General features: G+C 48.5%; 2 protein-coding genes across 2 annotated transcripts in view; both read left to right on the top strand.

Annotated features, from left to right (window-relative positions):
- The first annotated feature begins 553 nt into the window (after positions 1–553).
- On the top strand, positions 554–8,145 carry galm (galactose mutarotase). The gene is made up of 9 exons (XM_068599367.1): positions 554–643; positions 1,333–1,520; positions 2,696–2,850; positions 3,236–3,349; positions 4,136–4,228; positions 4,521–4,602; positions 6,158–6,308; positions 7,052–7,226; positions 7,473–8,145. The coding sequence occupies exons 2-9, from the start codon at positions 1,334–1,336 to the stop codon at positions 7,548–7,550; spliced, it is 1,035 nt and encodes a 344-aa protein (XP_068455468.1). The 5' UTR covers positions 554–643; position 1,333; the 3' UTR covers positions 7,551–8,145.
- Positions 8,146–10,702: 2,557 nt separating this feature from the next.
- LOC137801907 (heterogeneous nuclear ribonucleoprotein L-like) overlaps positions 10,703–20,822 on the top strand; it is a 24,678-nt gene continuing 14,558 nt past the window's right edge. The window contains 2 exon segments of the mRNA XM_068599344.1: positions 10,703–11,209; positions 19,079–19,197. Of these exon segments, the coding sequence (XP_068455445.1) occupies positions 10,934–11,209; positions 19,079–19,197 (395 nt within the window). The 5' untranslated portion in view covers positions 10,703–10,933.

Raw genomic sequence — 20,822 nt, 5'->3', positions numbered from 1 at the left:
TGTTGTGAGATGAATCTGTTGGGCACTAGCAGAACCCGTGGTGGACACGTGGAGACATCTGGACAGTATTCAAGAACATGTCGGTGTTGGTGGAGCAACGGGAGCCCAAGGACGGAGAAGGTCATTCACCGTCTGAGGATACAGGTATACAGGAGTAAACCAATAGGAATGATAATAATAATGATAATAATAGGCAAGCACCCAACTGGACAATGCACACACTGTAATAAACTATAAACTGTCAAACACAAACTACCAGATTGCAACAGAAAGAAGGTAATTCATATCATATTAAAACATATCATTTTACATTGTGGAATCTGTTGGGAAAGTGCACAACATTCCAATTAATGACGTGTGTGTGTGTGTGTGTGTGTGTGTGTGTGTGTGTGTGTGTGTGTGTGTGTGTGTGTGTGTGTCAGTCTACTGCTCCACTCTCTTTTATTCATGCACCGAAACATCCGGGCCAGCAGGGGGCGACGTGTGCGCCGTTTACGTTGGTTTGCGATCCGCCGATAAACAGGAAGAAGAAGAAGAAGAAGAAGAAGAAGAAGAAGAAGAAGAAGAAGAAGAAGCAGCAGGAAGCAGGAAGCCGGAAGTAAACAAGCCGTTCACGTGACTCGTTCTGCTAAACTGTCTCCAGGTGAGCGACAGACAGGTGCAACGTGAGCAGATAACTTCATAGTTTGTCGTGACTGTTGATTTACAAGTAATTAAATAAAGATTAAAACAAATGGACTCTCTGGAGTTAGCACGCTAGCTAGCAGCCCGCTGCTGCTGTGTGTGTGTGTGTGTCGAGACTGTTGTTGAGGACGTGACTCACGGTCGTGACGTCACAGCCTCCCCACGATCACCTCAACTCAACGCGAGCCTGAAACGATCCGGTTACAGATCCGTTGTGACGTGGTCGAGTAAAGCCTCGTTGCTGCTCTTTGAGCTGCGTGGTTCTCCGGGCCGCCAGAGGGCGCTGGCAGGATGAGCGCAGCGCTGCTGCTGCTATGAACCTCATACACCTCCACCATGAGGAGGAGGCAGTGCTCTCATCTGTAACTCACAACTCATATGCAACTACTCTATTACCTTTGTGAAGAAACATGTCATTATGAAGATTACAACATATTTATTCAAATGATTATTAGTACAACCTTCTGTTTTTAAAGCCCTGACACGCTAATTATCCTTCTGTGTATAATCCAGACATGTAGATATGTCACGTGATCGTCCAGCTTCCACCCCTCCACCAATGCAGATGTCACCGTAGTGGAAAGATGAGACTGATGCTCGTGTCCCTGATGTGAAGGTGACTTGTTGTTGTTGTTGTTGTTGGTCCAGGATGACGCAGGTGAGCCACCAGCAGTGGGGCCAGGTGTCCGGGCGTGGCGGCGTGGACCTGTGGGTCCTGCAGTCCTCTCTGGTGCGCGTGGAGGTGCTGACGCTGGGCGCCATCATCCGGTCCGTGAGCAGCAGAGGGAGCGACGGCCGCGTGGGAGACGTCGTCCTGGGATTCGACCACCTGGAAGGTAGAGGAGGGAACGCAGGTGTTTCCCTCTGAGGAGACGCATGAACAGGATCGCAGAGGAAAAGATGTCCGATGACATCATCGTGGTGACAGCGGGGCTAAACCTCAGAGGGACGGTCTCTACAGAACATGTTCTACAATTAAAAAGTCCTCTGGGACACCAACAAGCAAACAAGTTACACAATGTCACATGTAGCATGACACAGCGTACATGCTAGCTCATACATGCTAGCTCCTCACAGCGCTGCCTGCTGGCATGGAGGAGAACTTCATGACAGGGCCAGACACTACGCTGCAGGCTCAGACAACCGGCAACGCAACATTACTTACAGCAACTAAATAAAGTTTTTCTGGACCGATTAACAGAGCTGCTGACACAATGTTTAAACTCAGTCTGTAGGACACATGAACTCTTTCAGAGGCTTTAGGAGTTTAAACCTTTTGCATTCATGCTGTTTGTAATCTGACATATTTCATGTAAACATGATGAAAACTCGCTGCCTGTTGCTTTAAAATCATAATGTAACAATAACTTGTGATCACTTTAATTCATCTCCTGGTACAATATCCAGTATGTACTTGGATATTGTACTATAAGTACTTCTATACGCATTTTTTATTCCATCTGTATATTTACTATTCTTCTTACTACTAATTTTTTATTTTGTTTTATTACCGTTCTACTGTTTATTTATATTACTTGATTTTTATCTTTATTAACTTGTGAGCAGCGCTGCTGTAATCCTGTAATTTCCCCACCGACAGACTAATAATAATAATAATGTAATAATAATCTAACAATAATATAACATGGCAGTTTTCTCTTCATTTCTTGCGATGACATTATTACCAAACTGCTAATATTTGGTAATAAATAAGTTAACATTGGACCGTAGTTCATTCTTTCAGTAGTAGTATCCCTGTTGTGTTATATTTTATTTTATTTGCTGCTACTAAATGTCCCCTCGGGGATTAATAACGTGTTCATTCATTCATTCCAGTAAGTTGTAGGAGGAGCTTAAAGCCGCCACAGCGTCTTTAAACGTCTTTAAATGTCTTTAAACGTCTTTAAATGTCTTTAAACGTCTTTAAACGTCAGCCCCTCGTCCGCTGGAGGGAACAGGACGTCTCAGGACGAGAGGAGGCGGCTCTGGTGATGCTGTGTTGTGTTGCTAGGTTACGTGTCGGACCGGCGGTACCTGGGCGCCGTGGTGGGCCGCGTGGCCAACCGGATCGCAGGAGGACGCTTCGTGGTGGAGGGGGAGGAGCACCGGCTGCTCGCCAACAACGGACCCAACGCCCTGCACGGGGGAGAGAGAGGATTCAACCAGGTGAGGAGGAGGATACACCTCTGTCCTCTCTGCTCTCTCCTCTCCTCTTTCCTCTCTCCTCTGTCCTCTGTCCTCTGTCCTCTCTGCTCTCTCCTCTCCTCTGTCCTCTCTCCTCTGTCCTCTGTCCTCTGTCCTCTGTCCTCTCTGCTCTCTCCTCTCCTCTTTCCTCTCTCCTCTCTCCTTTGTCCTCTGTCCTCTCTCCTCTGTCCTGTGTCCTGTGTCCTCTGTGCCCTCTCCTCTGTCCTCTCTCCTCTGTCCTCTCTCCTCTGTCCTCTCTCCTCTGTCCTCTTTTTATCAATTTCTTGTAACAATGACAGCTTCCTCTATGCATTGCTGTGTGTGTGTGTGTGTGTGTGTGTGTGTGTGTGTGTGTGTGTGTCTGCAGGCTATCTGGCTGGCTGCGGCGGTGGACGACGGCGTCCAGCTGAGTCTCACCAGTCCAGATGGAGACCAGGGTTACCCTGGAGAGGTGCAGGTGTCTGTGTGCTACACCCTGCAGGTGAGAACAGCTGGAAACCACAACACACACCTCACACACCTCACAACTCACACACCTCACACCTCACACACCTCACAACTCACACACCTCACACACCTCACAACTCACACACCTCACACCTCACATCTCACACACCTCACACACCTCACAACTCACACACCTCACAACTCACACACCTCACACACCTCACAACTCACACACCTCACACACCTCACAACTCACACACCTCACACCTCACATCTCACACACCTCACACACCTCACATCTCACACACCTCACACACCTCACACACCTCACAACTCACACACCTCACAACTCACACATCTCACACACCTCACACACCTCACAACTCACACACCTCACACCTCACATCTCACACCTGAGCTCTTCCTGAAGCTCATGAAAGGAAAGAAGCTCTGATCAACGTCACCACTGAGAGTGAAGAGCTGTTGGTGATGAACAGCAGGACCTCAGTGAGGTGTGATGTCATCAGTGAGGTGTGACGTCATCAGTGAGGTGTGACGTCATCAGTGAGGTGTGACGTCATCAGTGAGGTGTGACGTCATCAGTGAGGTGTGATGTCATCAGTGAGGTGTGATGTCATCAGTGAGATGTCATCAGTGAGGTGTGATGTCATCAGTGAGGTGTGATGTCATCAGTGAGGTGTGATGTCATCAGTGAGATGTCATCAGTGAGGTGTGACGTCATCAGTGAGGTGTGATGTCATCAGTGTGATGTCATCAGTGAGGTGTGATGTCATCAGTGAGGTGTGATGTGTGTGTTCAGGGGGAAACGCTGACCGCTGAATACCAAGCCCGCTCCACCAAGACCACGCCCATCAACCTCACCAACCACGCCTACTTCAACCTGACGGGGCAGGTAGGACACGCCCACCTGAGACGTCTCTGACAGAGATGGAGGATCACTGAGAGCCTCTAGGGGAGAACGAATGCTGTCTGAGAGAGAGGAGGGCATGCTGGGAGGGAGCAGGGCATGCTGGGAGGGGAGGAATAAAGATGTTCCTCATGAGATCATTGTTGAAAAGACAAAAGAACAAAAGAGAACAAAAATCAGTAAGAAGGTATACTTTCATGTCTGTGTGTGTGTGTGTGTGTGTGTGTGTGTGTGTGTGTGTGTGTGTGTGTGTGTGTGTGTGTGTGTGTGTGTGCAGGGTGCAGCAGATATCTACGACCACCAGGTGTCCATCACTGCTCAGTCCTTCCTGCCTGTGGATGAGACGTCGATTCCAACAGGTAGAAGAACAATAGAAACACAATTATTATTATTATTATTATTATTATTATTATTATTATTATTATTATTATTATTATTATTATTATTATTATTATAAGTGTAAAGTCAACAATGCTGACAGAGTGTAGACTATGACAATAAGAGTCAGGTCAATAAAAGACATTCAGCTAAAAGTAAATAAAGAGCAACAACGTATCATTAGAGCCTCGTTGAGACGCTGTATTTTCAAAATAAAAGCACTCAACAGTCACGAGAGAGGAAACTAGAGATGCATCTAGTTTTTCAAAAGAAAACCTTTGAGGTGAGAGATCTGATGTGTTGCTCCCTTGTCTCCTTGCTCGCTCACTTGTCTCCTTGCTCCCTCCTTCGTCTCCTCGCTCCCTCCCTCGTCTCCTCGTCTCCTCGCTCCCTCCCTCGTGGGAATAAGTTTACTAAAGGTTTTAGTTTCACAAACAGTGAAATGAATAACATGGTGGACGCATGTAGAGGACAAGTTCCACATGAAGTGTGACCGCTAGTGTCTGTAGTGCATGACACGCGTGTTCTGCAGAGGACACGCGTGTTCTGCAGAGGACATGCGTGTTCTGCAGAGGACATGCGTGTTCTTCTAGAGGACATGCGTGTTCTTCTAGAGGACATGCGTGTTCTTCTAGAGGACATGCGTGTTCTTCCAGAGGACATGCGTGTTCTTCTAGAGGACATGCGTGTTCTTGCAGCAGCAGAACTCGTGACATGCTGGAGCCGCGCTGGAGGCAGTAATTGAGGACAGATCATTTTGTGCGACGGCTCGTCTCCTCGGGCTGTAATCACAGTTCTGTGTGTGTGTGTGTGTGTGTGTGTGTGTGTGTTCCTTCAGACAAACAGTCTCATTACCCTGCCATTAGCTCTGGTTTCCCAGGAGACGGAGGAGCTAATGGCTGTTGGTTTAAATCACACAATCTGTTGCAGAAGGAACAGCTCCTGCAGCGCTGAGCGGCGAGCAGGCCGAGCAGGCCGAGCCGAGGTCAACGCTGAGCCGGGGGCCTGAGTCCCACCTCGTCGTAGCAGTAGTCTGGATTGTCTCGTCCTCCTGTAGTTCTGTAGTTCTGCTCGTCCGTGGATCCGGTCGCTTGTGTCTGAGTTGAATACATTGTGTTTGTCGAGGCCTTTGTGTGTATTTGATGTAGTTTAGTTTCATTTGTTTTCAGTGAACGATGAGATGAGACATCGCTTCATTCGTCCTGCAGACATTTCAGGGTTACAGCAGCGCGGAGGGAAGTGTTGTTTCCATCAAAGAGAATCCTCCATGGACGCGTCCTGTAAACAGCTCAGTCACGTTTGATGCAACCAGACGGCCTTTGTAGGTCCGAGGGTCTGATTTACTTGTTTCATGTGTACTTCCTCGTGGGCAGTGTGTTGGTACATGAGTGTATCGATAGAAAGTGTTTGATGAAATCTTCAGTGAAGCGGTGATGATGGAAGGGTTTGAACTACCTCGTCATCTGCAAGTGCCTTCATCATTCCACGTATTGATCGGTGATGTCTGCGCCGATCAATGACCTCATCCCTGTGCAGGAGAGATCAGACGGGTGGACGGCACGCCCTTCGACCTCAGGACGCCGGTTCTGATCGGACCCCGGCTGAAGGAAGTCCCGGGTCCGGGCTTTGACCACAACTTCTGTCTGTCGTCACCTGGAGACGCCTGGACAGAGAGACACGCTGCCAGGTGACGCTGCACGTCACACACACATTACACACACACACACTACACACGCTACACGTCACACACACACACACTACACGTCACACACACACGCTACACACACACACACGCTGCACGTCACACACACACACTACACACACGCTACACGTCACACACATTACACACACACTACACGTCACACACACACACACTACACGTCACACACACACGCTACACGTCACACACACACACACACACACGCTACACGTCACACACACACACACACACACGCTACACGTCACACACATTACACACACACTACACGTCACACACACACACACTACACGTCACACACACACGCTACACGTCACACACACACACTACACACACACTATACGTCACACACACACACACACGACACACACGCTACACGTCACACACATTACACACACACTACACGTCACACACACATGCTACACGTCACACACACACACTACATACACTATACGTCACACACACACACACGACACACACGCTACACGTCACACACACACACTACACACACACTATACGTCACACACACACACACGACACACACGCTACACGTCACACACACACACACGACACACACGCTACACGTCACACACACACACTACACGTCACACACACACACTACAGCGTCACACACACACACTACACGTCACACACACACTACAGCGTCACACACACTACAGCGTCACACACTCAAAACTGTCTCTCCTTGTCAGAGTGTGTCACCCGGCCAGTGGGCGGGTCCTGGAGGTTTCCACCAGCCAACCAGGGGTCCAGTTCTACACGGCCAACTTCCTGGACGGCTCCATGACAGGAAAGGGCGGGGCTAAGTACAGGAAGCACAGCGGCTTCTGCCTGGAGACACAGAACTGGCCTGATGCCGTCAACCAGGTATGATGATGATGATGATGATGATGATGACAATGATGACGATGATGATGGGGTGACTCCTGTGGTTGTATAGAAGTCTATTCTCACAACTCTTCATAGCTGTGAAAACACAACTACAAAGACTTTTTGTGTGTGTGTGTGTGTGTGTGTGTGTGTCTGTGTGTGTGTGTGTGTGTGTGTGTGTGTGTGTGTGTGTGTGTGTGTGTGTGTGTGTGTGTGTGTGTGTGTGTGTGTGTGTGTCTCCAGGCTTCATTCCCTGACTGCCTCCTGCGTCCCGGTGAGGATTACCACCACGTGACTCGCTTCACCTTCACCACCGTCTGAAGCGCAGCCGGACAGAGAGCTGGACGTCCATCCCATAATTCTAAATGTCATTTCTCACAGTAAACTATAATAATAATAATAATAATAATAATAATAATAATAATAATAATAATAATAATAATAATATTCGTGTCGTGTCCTGCAGCCGGTGCCTTTTTAAACACCGGTTCAGTTCCCCTCTGGGATGATGTCTTTGTACCCGCAGTAGAGATTCCAGGCTGTGTGTGTGTGTGTGTGTGTGTGTGTGTGTGTGTGTGTGTGTGTGTGTGTGTGTGACACGACGTCCCGCTGCAACAGGAGCACAGAGTTTGAACTGAAACAGGGAATAAAGACGGTGACTCCCTCCAGCTGTCTGCTTATGTAACTTCACCTGAGAGGTCAACATTCCTGACGTGTTGCCGTGGCGGCGAGGAGGCCGATGAGATATGTGGGGTTGCCATGGCAACACCGCATCCGTCACTCAAAGAGGTTTTCACAGGACGAGGAGGTGATGGACGCGAGAAGCGAGCAGAGCAGTGAGCATCTCGGCCAACTTTCAAATCCAACCGCAGAAGTCAGAGATGTATTTTCATCCATGATAATGTTCCTGTCACGTCTTAATAAATACAGTTATTGATCCACTGCAAGTGAAATGACATCATCCACACCGAGCTGTGCCAACACGTAGGTGTAGATCTATAGTGTGCCTTCCAAATGAAGGAGGGAGGACGAGAGAGAGAGAGAGAGAGAGAGAGAGGGCGAGTGGGAGGGAACCAGAGGCTGGTCAGACTTCCTGCTGAGACCATGATGGACTGCAGGGTGTCAGGATGTGAAGAAGAGAGCCGCCTCCTCCTCCATCCTGCAGCTCATGGTCTCTGGTCCCGCGCATGTCGCAGGCCGAGCCGCCTCGTCCTGTTTCTTGTGCTCGCCGTCAGCTGAGCACATCGTCCCTCCACGTCTGTCCGTTCTGTAAATCTGTTCACTCTCAACTTTAGCTGATATAATTACTGACCACGCTGCTCATGAAGCCATTGTTGATGTGTGTGTGTGTGTGTGTGTGAATCACACCCTTCTGAGAGTATTAAGCGAGCGGATCGTCTGTCCGTCTCGTCTTTCAGCCGTCGGCTCGTCCGACAGGCCGAGCCGCCTGAAAGCCGATCTGAATCACGGACTCGGCCTAAAAAACCGGCTGCGTGGGAAAAGACTGAAGCGTGCAGGTTCAGACAGGGAGCAGCGGCTGAGTTGCGCAATCGCATTATTACGTCCTCACACACACACAGAGCCCGCACACACACACATGTAGAAACACGCAGGACACGCCAGCAGCATGTTCCAGTGAAACACCTCATCCAGCAGGATGCTGAAGGCTGGAAAGGGTCTCTCTGGTCCTCAGGTCACCGGAGAGACTCGCAGGGATCCTGGTGTCCATGTGACCTCCACACATACACTACTTTCTACTCTCTAAAGTATCTAAACGTCCTCACCTCGAACTGGATTCTCGACTTCCTTCATTCCATTCACAGCCCCTCTTGTCCCTACAAAGCCCTCATAAAATAATAATAAACATTTGCATTGCAATAAGTAGAAAAAATGTAAAAAACTAGAGCCAGGGTTCTGCAGAGGAGAGTCCAGGCACATGCACGGGTCTTTATGTTTCTAGTTTATTGTAGAAAGACCTTAAAATAGCGTTTATCATCCCTTTCACCAATGATTTAAACATATAGAATATTGTTGTTATGCATCTGTTGTGTGGTTTCACTGGTCCGGCCCGCTGCATGTGGCCCACCAGAATGAGTTTGACCCCTTGATGGAGGTTATGAACTCTGATAATGGAGAGAGCATGTTGGTGCTGTGCAGCGCTCTGACCTGCAGCATGCTACATGCTACATGCAGCATGCTACATGCAGCATGCAGCGGCTGCTGACGGTCCGTTCCTCTGCAGCAAGAGGAAGCAAGCCATCGACCACCCGGATGAGGACGTGACCTCATGCTGCAGCAGCGGTTTGGTGTCTCTGGCTTCACTGACCTGTGAGGGATGACGTGCTTTGAGTAGCGGCAGACATCTTGAAACCTGGATGCATCAAACCCAACGCGTCCGCTTGGCGAGCGCTCGCTGGAGGGAAGTGAGACGTGTTTATTTGTTGCTGCTTTGGGGAACTGACCCCTGAACATGGTTGTACTGCTTGTTCATACCTTCATACCTCATTGAAGTCTGTAATAACTATAAATGTGCTCATACTAAGTTATGGAGGAGAGCTTCAACAGTAGCCGAGCAGGTTTTTTAACTTATATATATAATTTTCAAATGATGTAATTGACTGTAAATGTTCAGAGCTGAACACTGAAGTCACACATATCATATACATTGATATGTATATGATACGTCCATAACTCCATTGTGTTACTTGTCGAGAACAAAATGACGTCAGAACCCATCGAGGGCTGGAACAAAACCTGAGAGGGAAATCAAAACGCTGAGCCAGCGGAGTGACTTTCATCAGCAACGCCTCGGCAGCGTGTCGCTGACCTTTGTGAACTCGCACTTTCCTCGAGCACGGAGGACACGCTGTCCCACGCCATGACAGGACGCTGAGAGGAACATGAAGCATCAGACCATCGGCCAACACACACTTTGAGAGACGCGTGTGTGTGTGTGTGCTCTATCTGGCTTGACCTTTGTTGGGGACATTGCAGCCTGTAGATTAGACCTTCAGGGCCTCCAGCCGGCAGCTCCGGGTCTCCAGGAGGCCGACAGCTCCGACATGATGCAGCACTTGCTCCCTCTCTCCCTGCCGCTCTCTTCCTCTTCGCCCTGCAGTTTGAGTCAGTCCCCTTCCTTCATCCATTCTCTCTCTCTCTCTCTCTCTCTCTCTCTCTCTCTCTCTCTCTCTCTCTCTCTCTCTCTCTCTCTCTCTCTCTCTCTCTCTTCTCTCTCTCTCTCTCTCTCTCTCTCTCTCTCTCTCTCTCTCCCTCCTCTCTCTCTCTCTCTCTCTCTCTCTCTCTCTCTCTCTCTCTCTCTCTGCTGCTTCTTCTTTGCGCACTCCTCTGCGGCGCGTGCGAGCTGCTGTTGACGCATCGGCGCCGGCCAATGGCGCGCCGTGTCTCCGAGGCGCAGGGCCCCGACGGGCCAATGAGGGAGCAGCAGGGGGGCGGGACGTGTCCGGTCCGCTCACACCTCCACACACACACAAACACACACACACACAGAAATCACTGGTGCTGGCGAGTGACAGACAGACGCGGGCCGAGAGTGGAGGACGCGCACACGGACACGGGACACGGACACGCGGAGGCTGCTTCACGAGGACACGCTCCGGGATAACTGACATGGAGGTGTCCGCTTGACGCGCTCCAGACCCCCCCGCCCCCCTCTATCCAACAGGTCTCCCCCCGCGGCCGCGAGCATGTCGACGGCAGAAGGAGCTGGGCAGCGCGAGGACGGGGAGTACGGAAGGGCGGCAAAGCGGCAGAAAACAGAGGAGACGGAGGCGGAGGAGAGAGAGGAGGAGGAGGAGGAGGAGAGGGAGGAGGAAGAAGAGGAGGAGGAGGAGAGGGAGGAGGGGGAAGAGGAGCTGGAGGAAGGGGAGGACTCGGACTCCGGCTCGCTGCCCGGTAACGCGGAGTCAGCGGGGGACAACCGGGCCCGGTGGAGCGCGAGCCAGTACGGAGCAGGAGGGAAGGTAAGGACCGGTAGGATCAAACGCGCCGGCCCCGCAGCGCGCCGCATGCTGACGTGCGCGTGCGGGCATGCGCGCGCCGCTGTCATTGTGTCAGAGCATCCACCTGACGCACCACAGGTGACTTCCGCCGCTTCTCCTCTGACAGGATGCAGATGCCAGGTTTCAGACCACGTGGCTGCGCGCGCATCCACACGTCAGCGACCCCGTTAATACACATTTATACACGGAGACAACGTGCACTGTTTCTACTTTACTGCGCTCCTTTAACGTCATACCGCCATCTGGTCAAGCTTCAGGTCATAGTTTATGTATCTCCACCCTCCAGAGTGGACATTGTCTGGGCTTTGCACATCAACTATGAATATTATATTATAATGTAGGCTCATTTAAGCTGAGAAGAAAAGTTGAATCATATACTAGAAACTGTGTGTAAGAAGTGGACTTGGAGTTCGTCACCATCTTGGATTACAAAATCTATTTTTTCCCCCGAAAACCATCAAGTGGCAGCGACCTGTCAATCACATTAAACCCGCCCTAAAGCATGTGACTCTGAATGACCATAATTTAGTAAATGAAATGAAACTAGAGATTGAGACGTAAACTCATGTTTACTGAGGGAATACATCAAGAGAGAAGTAGAGTCGTTTATATAAACTTCTATACAACCAGAGGAGTCGCCCCCTGGTGGTCAGTAGAGAGAATGCAGCTTTAACACATGAAGCATAGACTTCTATACAACCAGAGGAGTCGCCCCCTGGTGGTCAGGAGAGAGAATGCAGCTTTAACACATGAAGCATAGACTTCTATACAACCAGAGGAGTCTCCCCCTGGTGGTCAGGAGAGAGAATGCAGCTTCAACACATGAAGCATAGACTTCTATACAACCAGAGGAGTCGCCCCCTGGTGGTCAGGAGAGAGAATGCAGCTTTAACACATGAAGCATAGACTTCTATACAACCAGAGGAGTCGCCCCCTGGTGGTCAGGAGAGAGAAGGCAGCTTTAACACATGAAGCATAGACTTCTATACAACCAGAGGAGTCGCCCCCTGGTGGTCAGTAGAGAGAATGCAGCTTTAACACGAAGCATAGACTTCTATACAACCAGAGGAGTCACCCCCTGGTGGTCAGGAGAGAGAATGCAGCTTTAACACATGAAGCATAGACTTCTATACAACCAGAGGAGTGGCCCCCTGGTGGTCAGGAGAGAGAATGCAGCTTTAACACATGAAGCATAGACTTCTATACAACCAGAGGCCCTGGGTGATGGGTCCTCATTGCTCTGCGGGGTGTCAGGAGCAAAGTGTGACAGGAGGAAGGGCTGCATGCCAGAGTGGAACTGGTTTCTAAAAATAGCTCGTCAGCCGTCTGGCAGTCTCCTGGATGCTGGAGAGACAGCACAGGTAACGCGTTACTCGTCAATCACTGAGCACACCTTGACATCTCTAATATTGCAGCAGTGTGGCGCTCATACAAAATGCACAGACACTTTGTGTTCTTTGTCTTTAACGAGCTCACGCTGCTGACGTCAGGACTTGAATCTCGCAGCTCTTCATTTACTTTCTGCACTGGGATGCACACTGTTGTGCTGTTGAAGCCCGTTTGTAACAACAAAAACAAGACAAACAAAATACAAACAGTAATAAATTCCCGGAGGACATTTTTATGTTTTATTAACAGCATAATGAATGTAAACAGCAGCAACACAAACTATTTTAGATTTAAAAAAATGGCCGCCATCTATACAATAAACACTCAAGATGAGGAAAACCTTGTCATCACCTGTGTTTGAGCATTAAGTTTGTGATGTGGGCCCAGAGTCCTGATCTCTGTCCCTTCAGAGTCCTGATCTCTGTCCCTTCAGAGTCCTGATCCCTGTCTCTTCAGAGTCCTGATCTCTGTCCCCCAGAGTCCTGAGCCCTGTCCCTTCAGAGTCCTGAGCCCTGTCCCTTGAGAGTCCTGATCCCTGTCCCTTCAGAGTCCTGATCCCTGTCTCTTCAGAGTCCTGATCCCTGTCCCTTCAGAGTCCTGATCCCTGTCCCTTCAGAGTCCTGAGCCCTGTCCTGCAGAGTGCAGCTTGGTCCTGGACCACGATCACAGGTCTCTGTGAAGATGTGGGCTCAACAGTCACCGACCTCCCGCTGGAGCATGCTGGGTAGTGGAGACGCCTCAGGTCCCAGCTGTGTTAGCTGAGCTTCCATCTGGCTCTCCTCTCTGGAGGCGTTTGGTGCTGCAGGTCTGGCTGGTTGTTGGGCCGTGGGCGGTGATGCTCTGAAGGTCTGCTGCTCTTTAATCCCACGCTTACTTCTCCGATGTTGATGAACGTATTCTGAGAAACACACAAAAAAACCCTATAAATTAAGTATGGGTGTATGGGAGCTACCGGTCGCAGCATGCGCATGTGCCATCTCAGGTTTTATGTGTCTAATAATATATGGCGGCTGTTGCACGCTGTCAGCAGCTTCACCCCGACCCGTGTTTAAACCTGATGTGTAGCTTCTTCATTTTAATCTAGATTAGCAACAGATTGTTGCTTTTAACTGAAAATGCAGCCTTCGAAATTCCTGCATTGTTTTTCTAATGCCTATATATAAAAACTGAATTCCAATACCTTTTCAAACTCTGCAACCAATCAGCGTACGTCGGAGAGAATATACCGTAAGTTTGTGCTATAAAAACATTTGGTAAGGTGCTTAAGATTTGAAGCAAATCCATACCCTCCTCGGCAGAAGGAGAGGTGGTCTTTCTTTTGGTCGTCTCTGCCTGCAGCCGTGGTGGAGGTTCACAGGAAGAAGTACAAATACACCAAAGGGTGCAGGTCAAACAATGCCACCACAAAAAGAGCTGCCTTGCAGGTCACGTGACTCTTGTGGTTTGCCCGTTTGAAAGTCAGCAGTTGGCAAATACATTTTCTCCCTCACGCCGTCAGAGGATGTGTGGACATCACTCTGGTCCGAGGCCAGCGGTAGAAAATAGCACAGTGCAGAGAAGGGAAGCTCTGGGAGGAAGGAAGTCACATGCTGATTCATAAATGCAGCGATGATTTGATTCAATTCGTCATCAATCATGTTCAGATTCTCTGAGCATGATGACAAAGAAGTGAGACTCCTTGTAAGGTGAATAAATTGTTACTTGACACGCTGGAATCTGATGGTAAAGATGGGATTTGACTTGTCATGTAGCAGCTCTCCTCTGCTGAATAATCCAGTCGGAGGGTTAGGGCTCAAAGCAACACCTCCACTGCCACAGACTGTGTAGACACAGAGCCAAAGTGAAACCAGAACTTCCTGTTTCTGTTCCACAAACTGTTGGAAGATAAGGTTGATGCCTAAAGATCTGGCCCAGCCCTTCTCAACAAGAGGTCGCCCAGTTCACTGCGTTCCTCACAGGGATCGTGAGTCTTTTACGTTCACATGCATCGCTCTCCTCTTCCACTGCCAGCTCAACCGACGTCTACTCCTTTCCTCCCATTTTCTTCACATGAGAGATTCATGCCAGATATGAGTATAATGTTATTGCATTGAAAAGACTTCCAGACATCTCTGGACCAAACCCGGTTCAGAGTTACTACATCGGCTCGCATTGGGTAGTCGGTTGATTTACAGACGTCTTTTACCCAATTTGGGTCTATGAGAGCAGTGTTTGGGCCCCATGTTGTCATGCCATGGACCCACAAGTTGTGCGTCCACCGTTTCTTCCTGTGGGCCGTACGGACCGGCGCTATAAAGGTTCTGAACCGGCCGAGTAACGAGAGAAGGGATCCGTTTTTGGGGTTTCAGTTGAAGGATGTTCTGAAATGTATACGTGGGGCTATCGCTGTCAACCACACTGTGTTAGCTCACTGTGTTTCCTTTTCTCACTGTCTCACCATTACAGGATGCACATTCAAACACACACACACACACACACACACACACACACACACACACGTGTGTGTATTGCTACCTTTGTGAGGACATTTCTGCACTGTGAGGGCATTTGGTCGGTCCAGACGTGGTTTGGGTCAGGTGGGAAGAGAGGCGCGTGTGATGAGTGTTGTCCTGTTGTGATGTGTTAAGGTTAGGGAATGCAATACGTCCATAAGGTCCCCACAAGTACAGAAAGACAAAACGTGTGTACTAGCACGACTCCTCCTGAGTGAAGGTGGTGTCACCTTGCTTGACACGCGTGTAGTCCAGTTTCCACACACACTCAGGTATGCATGCACATACACAGTTACACACAAACACATTATCTGATCACTAGAGTGTGATTAAGAAGATAAGAGGGATACTTAGGGATGTTCTTTCCCTCCACCATTTATTTACAGCGAGGTGTGGCGCTCCGCTTTTACACTTAATAAACAAGAGTGGAAGCATCAGAAGATACAGAAATCAGCTAAAGATCTCTTCAATCGGGTCGATAGCTGCAGAGCTTTGTTGAACGTGGTCTGGTTGGTTCAGATTAAAATGGCGTCTGTAGCCGTTCAAGGTGGCGGTCACTGTGAGGACTAAAGCCCCAGTCCAATCGGACCGAATCCCATTAAACCCACTAGGAAAGGCTCCAACTGGCTGCCATTCCTGTGACGAATGCCTCAGCAGTAGTCTTTGGTATTCATCAGCTCCAGCTCCGGTCAGCAGTGCTGGAAACATGTCCCTTAGAGTGAATGTATAATATAGAAACAAATATATCACAATATTATTGAACAAAAGGTAGGAATAGATGAGGAGAGGCGGCGGTCACGAGGCGGCGACGCGGCCAACACAGTCAGGGTCACGATGGTGTGTTTGGTGTTCGATCAATGATGCATGGCACCTGCGTGTCCTGGAAGCTTCAGCATCACAAGCGAGCTCTCCAATCACGGCGAGGGAACCAAACGCTCGCTGCTCACGGGACCGTCGGCTGCTCGCGTGGCGCCAAAAGGTTGTGTTGCTCCTCACCGTGACACACTGGAGCTGCAACATGTCCCACATGGCCACGTCATGGACACGTGTGTGTTTATAACATGAATACACAGATATGAAACGGTCAGATTTACTATTTAAAAGGGAAAAAATCGATACAGCACAGTATCGCGATATTTTGCGTGGCGATAATGTATCGATACACGGAAAGTATCAATCTTTTATTTAATCAATTTTAAACCTTTACGTCCTGGAGAAATCAATTTATTTTTTGTTGACAAAGTTTTCCTTTGGGGACAATGTGCGGTTAAAAAAAAGGAAATACATCGCAATACTCAACGTATCGCAGTATCGTGATGACACCGTATCGTGATGACATCGTATCGTGATGACATCGTATCGTGATGACATCGTATCGTGATGACATTGTATCGTGATGACATCGTATCGTGATGACATTGTATCGCGATGACATTGTATCGCGATGACATTGTATCGTGATAACACCGTATCGTGATAACACCGTGTTGTGATAACATTGTATCGTGATAACATTGTATCGTGATAACATTGTATCGTGATAATATCGTATCGTGATAACACCGTATCGTGATAACACCGTATCGTGATAACATTGTATCGTGATAACATTGTATCGTGATAACATTGTATCGTGATAACATCGTATCGTGATAACACCGTACCGTGATAACACCGTATCGTGATAACATCGTATCGTGATAACACCGTATCGTGATAACATCGTATCGTGATAATATCGTATCGTGATAACACCGTATCGTGATAACATTGTATCGTGATAATATCGTATCGTGATAATATCGTATCGTGATAACACCGTATCGTGGGACCTGTGCAGATTCACACTCCTAGAACACTCTGATTCCCGCTGGTAGAGGGATCAACGTCTTGGCCATTAGTGCGACTGCGAGCCGATGACTAAGAGCATGACTTCCTGTCTGAGCAGAGACAAGATGGTGGCTGTCTGCTGGTGCTCTGCAGGCTGCAGCTTTCACATGAAGACGTGCAGGAAAAGATACTGCGTCCGATGCAAACATCAGGACAACACCGTACAGGACAATACTATGACTCAAGGAGTCTGATAACGCTCTTCAAGTGGTTTTTGTATTTTCTCATAAAAAGTAAATAGAGGTCTGTTGAAATTGATGACATTGTTGTGTAGTCGCATATGGACATCAACGCAATGTAATCAGATCACTTCCCGTTACATTTGATTGACCTTAAAAAGACCATTCGTTTGTATGTAAAGCAGAACGAGGGAACGACATCACAACAGTGCACGTCCTGCCTCCCAGCTGTGAAACGCTGCCAGCGTCCAAGGACACGAGTCATCTGGCACATCAGTGTCACTGGCTTTTAAGTTGGAGCAGCGGCTGAACCCATAGGAACCCCATCACAGGGCTGTAGCGTCATCCCATGCATATATTATGCCGTCTTCACCCTCGAGACTTCCTCAGTTTGTGTTGGAGGGGAAGAGAAGGAGGACGATTGCACAACATCCCTGTAAGTTGTCATGAATAGCTTCAAACTAGTCCGTGCCACCTCGGTAACAATCAGCAGTCTCTTCTCTCTCTGTGTGTAGACGTTCCCTCTTCGTCACGTGTGTGTTTTCCTGTCGCGCTTTTTGCTGCGTTTCACGCATGTCGGTCATCAGGAATGTTTACACAAACCAGGAATTCACCTCGGTGGAAGGTGCCACGTTACACATGAGACGTTAGGCGAGACAAACAAGAATCAACAGTCAACGACAACAACAGCATTTAAGACAAAAACAACAGAAAAAATTGAGCACCGACGCACCAAGGCGGCCATCTTGAATCATCCAAAGGGGTGTTAAAAAAACAAACCTGAAAACCTACCGAACAAGCTCAGAGTCCAATAGTCTGTAATATTCTGGTCTTTTCACGCCTGGATGGTTGTGAGTCTCTAAGTCTGTGATGGTCTGGAGACTTGTGATCCTAATGAGGATAAGCGTTCAGAAAATGGATGGATAGAATATAGCTCCTCTACTGTAGGAACGCTGGGTTTGGACGTCAGGTATCCGGATCAGAAAACAAAAAGGTTGCATAAAGGTTTCCTGTAGACCTGGACATCAGGAGAGAAGCCGCCTGGTCAGCAGAGACAGAAGTTCGTCTCGTATCCAAACACTCAGATGAGCCGTCTATAAATAGACTGAAAGGAATGTCAATGTGAGTTGAGAAGGATGCAAAAAAAAGGAAAATGGGGGAAGGGATAGTTGATGGAGGGAGAATGAGACGATCAGACCAGAGAGAAGATGAAAGCTGGAAACAGACAGAAGAGATAAACGAGATAAAAAGATGAGAGGATTAAACTTGTGTTCCCTTTCACATGTTCTCTCTCTCTCTCTCTCTCTCTCTCTCTCTCTCTCTCTCTCTCTCTCTCTCTCTCTCTCTCTCTCTCTCAATAATATGACTGAAAACGGTCACTTTATTAGGTACACCTTCACGTAGACCACAGACACTTGGGACCAGGATAGGTCTGGGTAACGTCTACCAGTCTGATGAAAACATTTAAAGAAGAAAAGCCTGAAATGCATTTTTTACAAATCTTTTACTTTGAAGGAGCCAAACAATATGAGTGAGCATCACCTGCTCCCCTTAACCGCTGCAATGCAATTTGATATTAACCTTTCAAAGGGCTGCACATGACGAGTATGTTGTGTGTGTGTGTGTGTGTGTGTGTGTGTGTGTGTGTGTGTGTGTGTGTGTGTGTGTTGCGCTGTGATTAACTCTGGTAGTTTAGATTCATTTCAAACTGGTTTCCATTGAGCTTTTCTGCTGCATGACCCAGAATGTGTTTCAGAGCTCTGTGTGGGGAGCTCTGGTATGCAAATGAAGCGAGCTGCAGACCAACACGTCACTGTGTGTAACTGGTTGTGTGTGTGTGTGTGTGTGTGTGTGTGTGTGTGTGTGTGTGTGTGTTGCAGGATAATGGAGAGGACTCCCATCGCATCTCTCCCAGCCCCGTGGTCCATGTGAGGGGTCTGTGTGAGGCCGTGGTGGAAGCAGACCTCATAGACGCCCTGGAGAAGTTTGGGTCAATATGGTGAGACATACGTCTACTGCTACTTCTACTTCTACTACTACTGCTAATGCTACTGCTGCTACTGCTACTGCTGCTGCTACTGCTACTTCTACTTCTACTACTACTGCTAATGCTACTGCTGCTACTGCTACTGCTACTGCTACTGCTACTTCTACTACTACTGCTAATGCTACTGCTGCTACTGCTACTGCTACTGCTACTTCTACTTCTACTACTACTGCTAATGCTACTGCTGCTACTGCTACTGCTGCTGCTACTGCTACTTCTACTTCTACTACTACTGCTAATGCTACTGCTGCTACTGCTACTGCTGCTGCTACTGCTACTTCTACTTCTACTACTACTGCTAATGCTACTACTGCTGCTGCTACTGCTACTTCTACTTCTACTACTACTGCTAATGCTACTGCTACTGCTGCTACTGCTACTGCTGCTACTGCTACTGCTACTGCGGCGTCTACTACTACTACTACTACTACTACTACTGCTAATGCTACGGCTACTGCTGCTACTGCTACTGCTGCTTCTACTACTACTGCTAATGCTACTGCTACTGCTGCTACTGCTACTGCTGCTGCTGCTGCTGCTACTGCTACTGATGCTTCTACTACTACTGCTAATGCTACTGCTGCTACTGCTACTACTGCTAATGCTAATGCTATTGCTGCTACTACTTCTGCTGCTGCTACTGCTACTGCTGCTACCGCTGCTGCTACTTCTACTACTACTGCTGCTACTGCTGCTACTTCTTCTGCTGCTGCTACTTCTACCACTACTGCTAATGCTACTGCTGCTACTTCTACTACTGCTAATGCTAATGCTAATGCTACTGCTGCTACTACTTCTGCTGCTGCTACTGCTACTGCTGCTACCGCTGCTGCTACTTCTACTACTACTGATGCTACTGCTACTGCTGCTACTTCTTCTGCTACTGCTACTGCTGCTACTGCTGCTGCTACTTCTACCACTACTGCTAATGCTACTGCTGCTACTTCTTCTGCTGCTGCTACTGCTACTGCTGCTACTGCTACTGCTGCTACTGCTGCTACTACTACTACTGCTGCTACTGCTGCTGCTACTGCTGCTGCTACTATTGCTGCTACTGCTACTGCTACTACTGCTGCTGCTACTTCTACTGCTGCTACTGCTACTGCTACTGCTACTGCTGCTGCTACTACTACTACTACTACTACTACTGCTACTGCTACTGCTACTCCTGCTACTGCTGATACTACTACTGCTACTGTTCCTACTTCTACTGCTACTACTACTGCTACTACTGCTACTACTGTTACTGCTGCTGCTACTACTGCTATTTCTACTGCTGCTACTACTTCTACTGCTACTGCTACTACTGCTACTACTGCTATTGCTGCTATTACTGCTACTACTACTGCTACTACTGCTACTACTACTACTACTACTGCTGCTGCTATTACTGCTACTGCTACTACTACTACTACTACTACTGTTACTGCTGCTACTACTGCTATTTCTACTGCTGCTACTACTGCTTCTGCTACTACTGCTACTACTGCTATTGCTGCTATTACTGCTACTACTACTGCTACTACTGCTACTACTACTACTACTAATACTGCTGCTACTGCTCCTACTGCTACTTG

The sequence above is a fragment of the Clinocottus analis genome, unplaced genomic scaffold (assembly GCF_023055335.1).
Source record: "Clinocottus analis isolate CAN_PGR_092001 unplaced genomic scaffold, fCliAna1.0.p SCAF_46, whole genome shotgun sequence".
Lineage (NCBI taxonomy): Eukaryota > Metazoa > Chordata > Actinopteri > Perciformes > Cottidae > Clinocottus > Clinocottus analis.
The sequence above is the reverse complement of the archived record's forward strand: the minus strand, read 5'-3'. Positions and strand labels throughout refer to the sequence as shown.

What these genes read in the sequence shown, in the direction of transcription:
- galm (XM_068599367.1), top strand. Translation starts at nt 1,334, where the DNA reads ATGACGCAGGTGAGCCACCAGCAGTGGGGCCAGGTGTCCGGGCGTGGC. An exon ending in GGGATTCGACCACCTGGAAG is followed by an intron (nt 1,521 to 2,695) that starts GTAGAGGAGGGA and finishes TTGTGTTGCTAG; the next exon opens with GTTACGTGTCGGACCGGCGG. An exon ending in ACAGAGAGACACGCTGCCAG is followed by an intron (nt 6,309 to 7,051) that starts GTGACGCTGCAC and finishes TCTCCTTGTCAG; the next exon opens with AGTGTGTCACCCGGCCAGTG.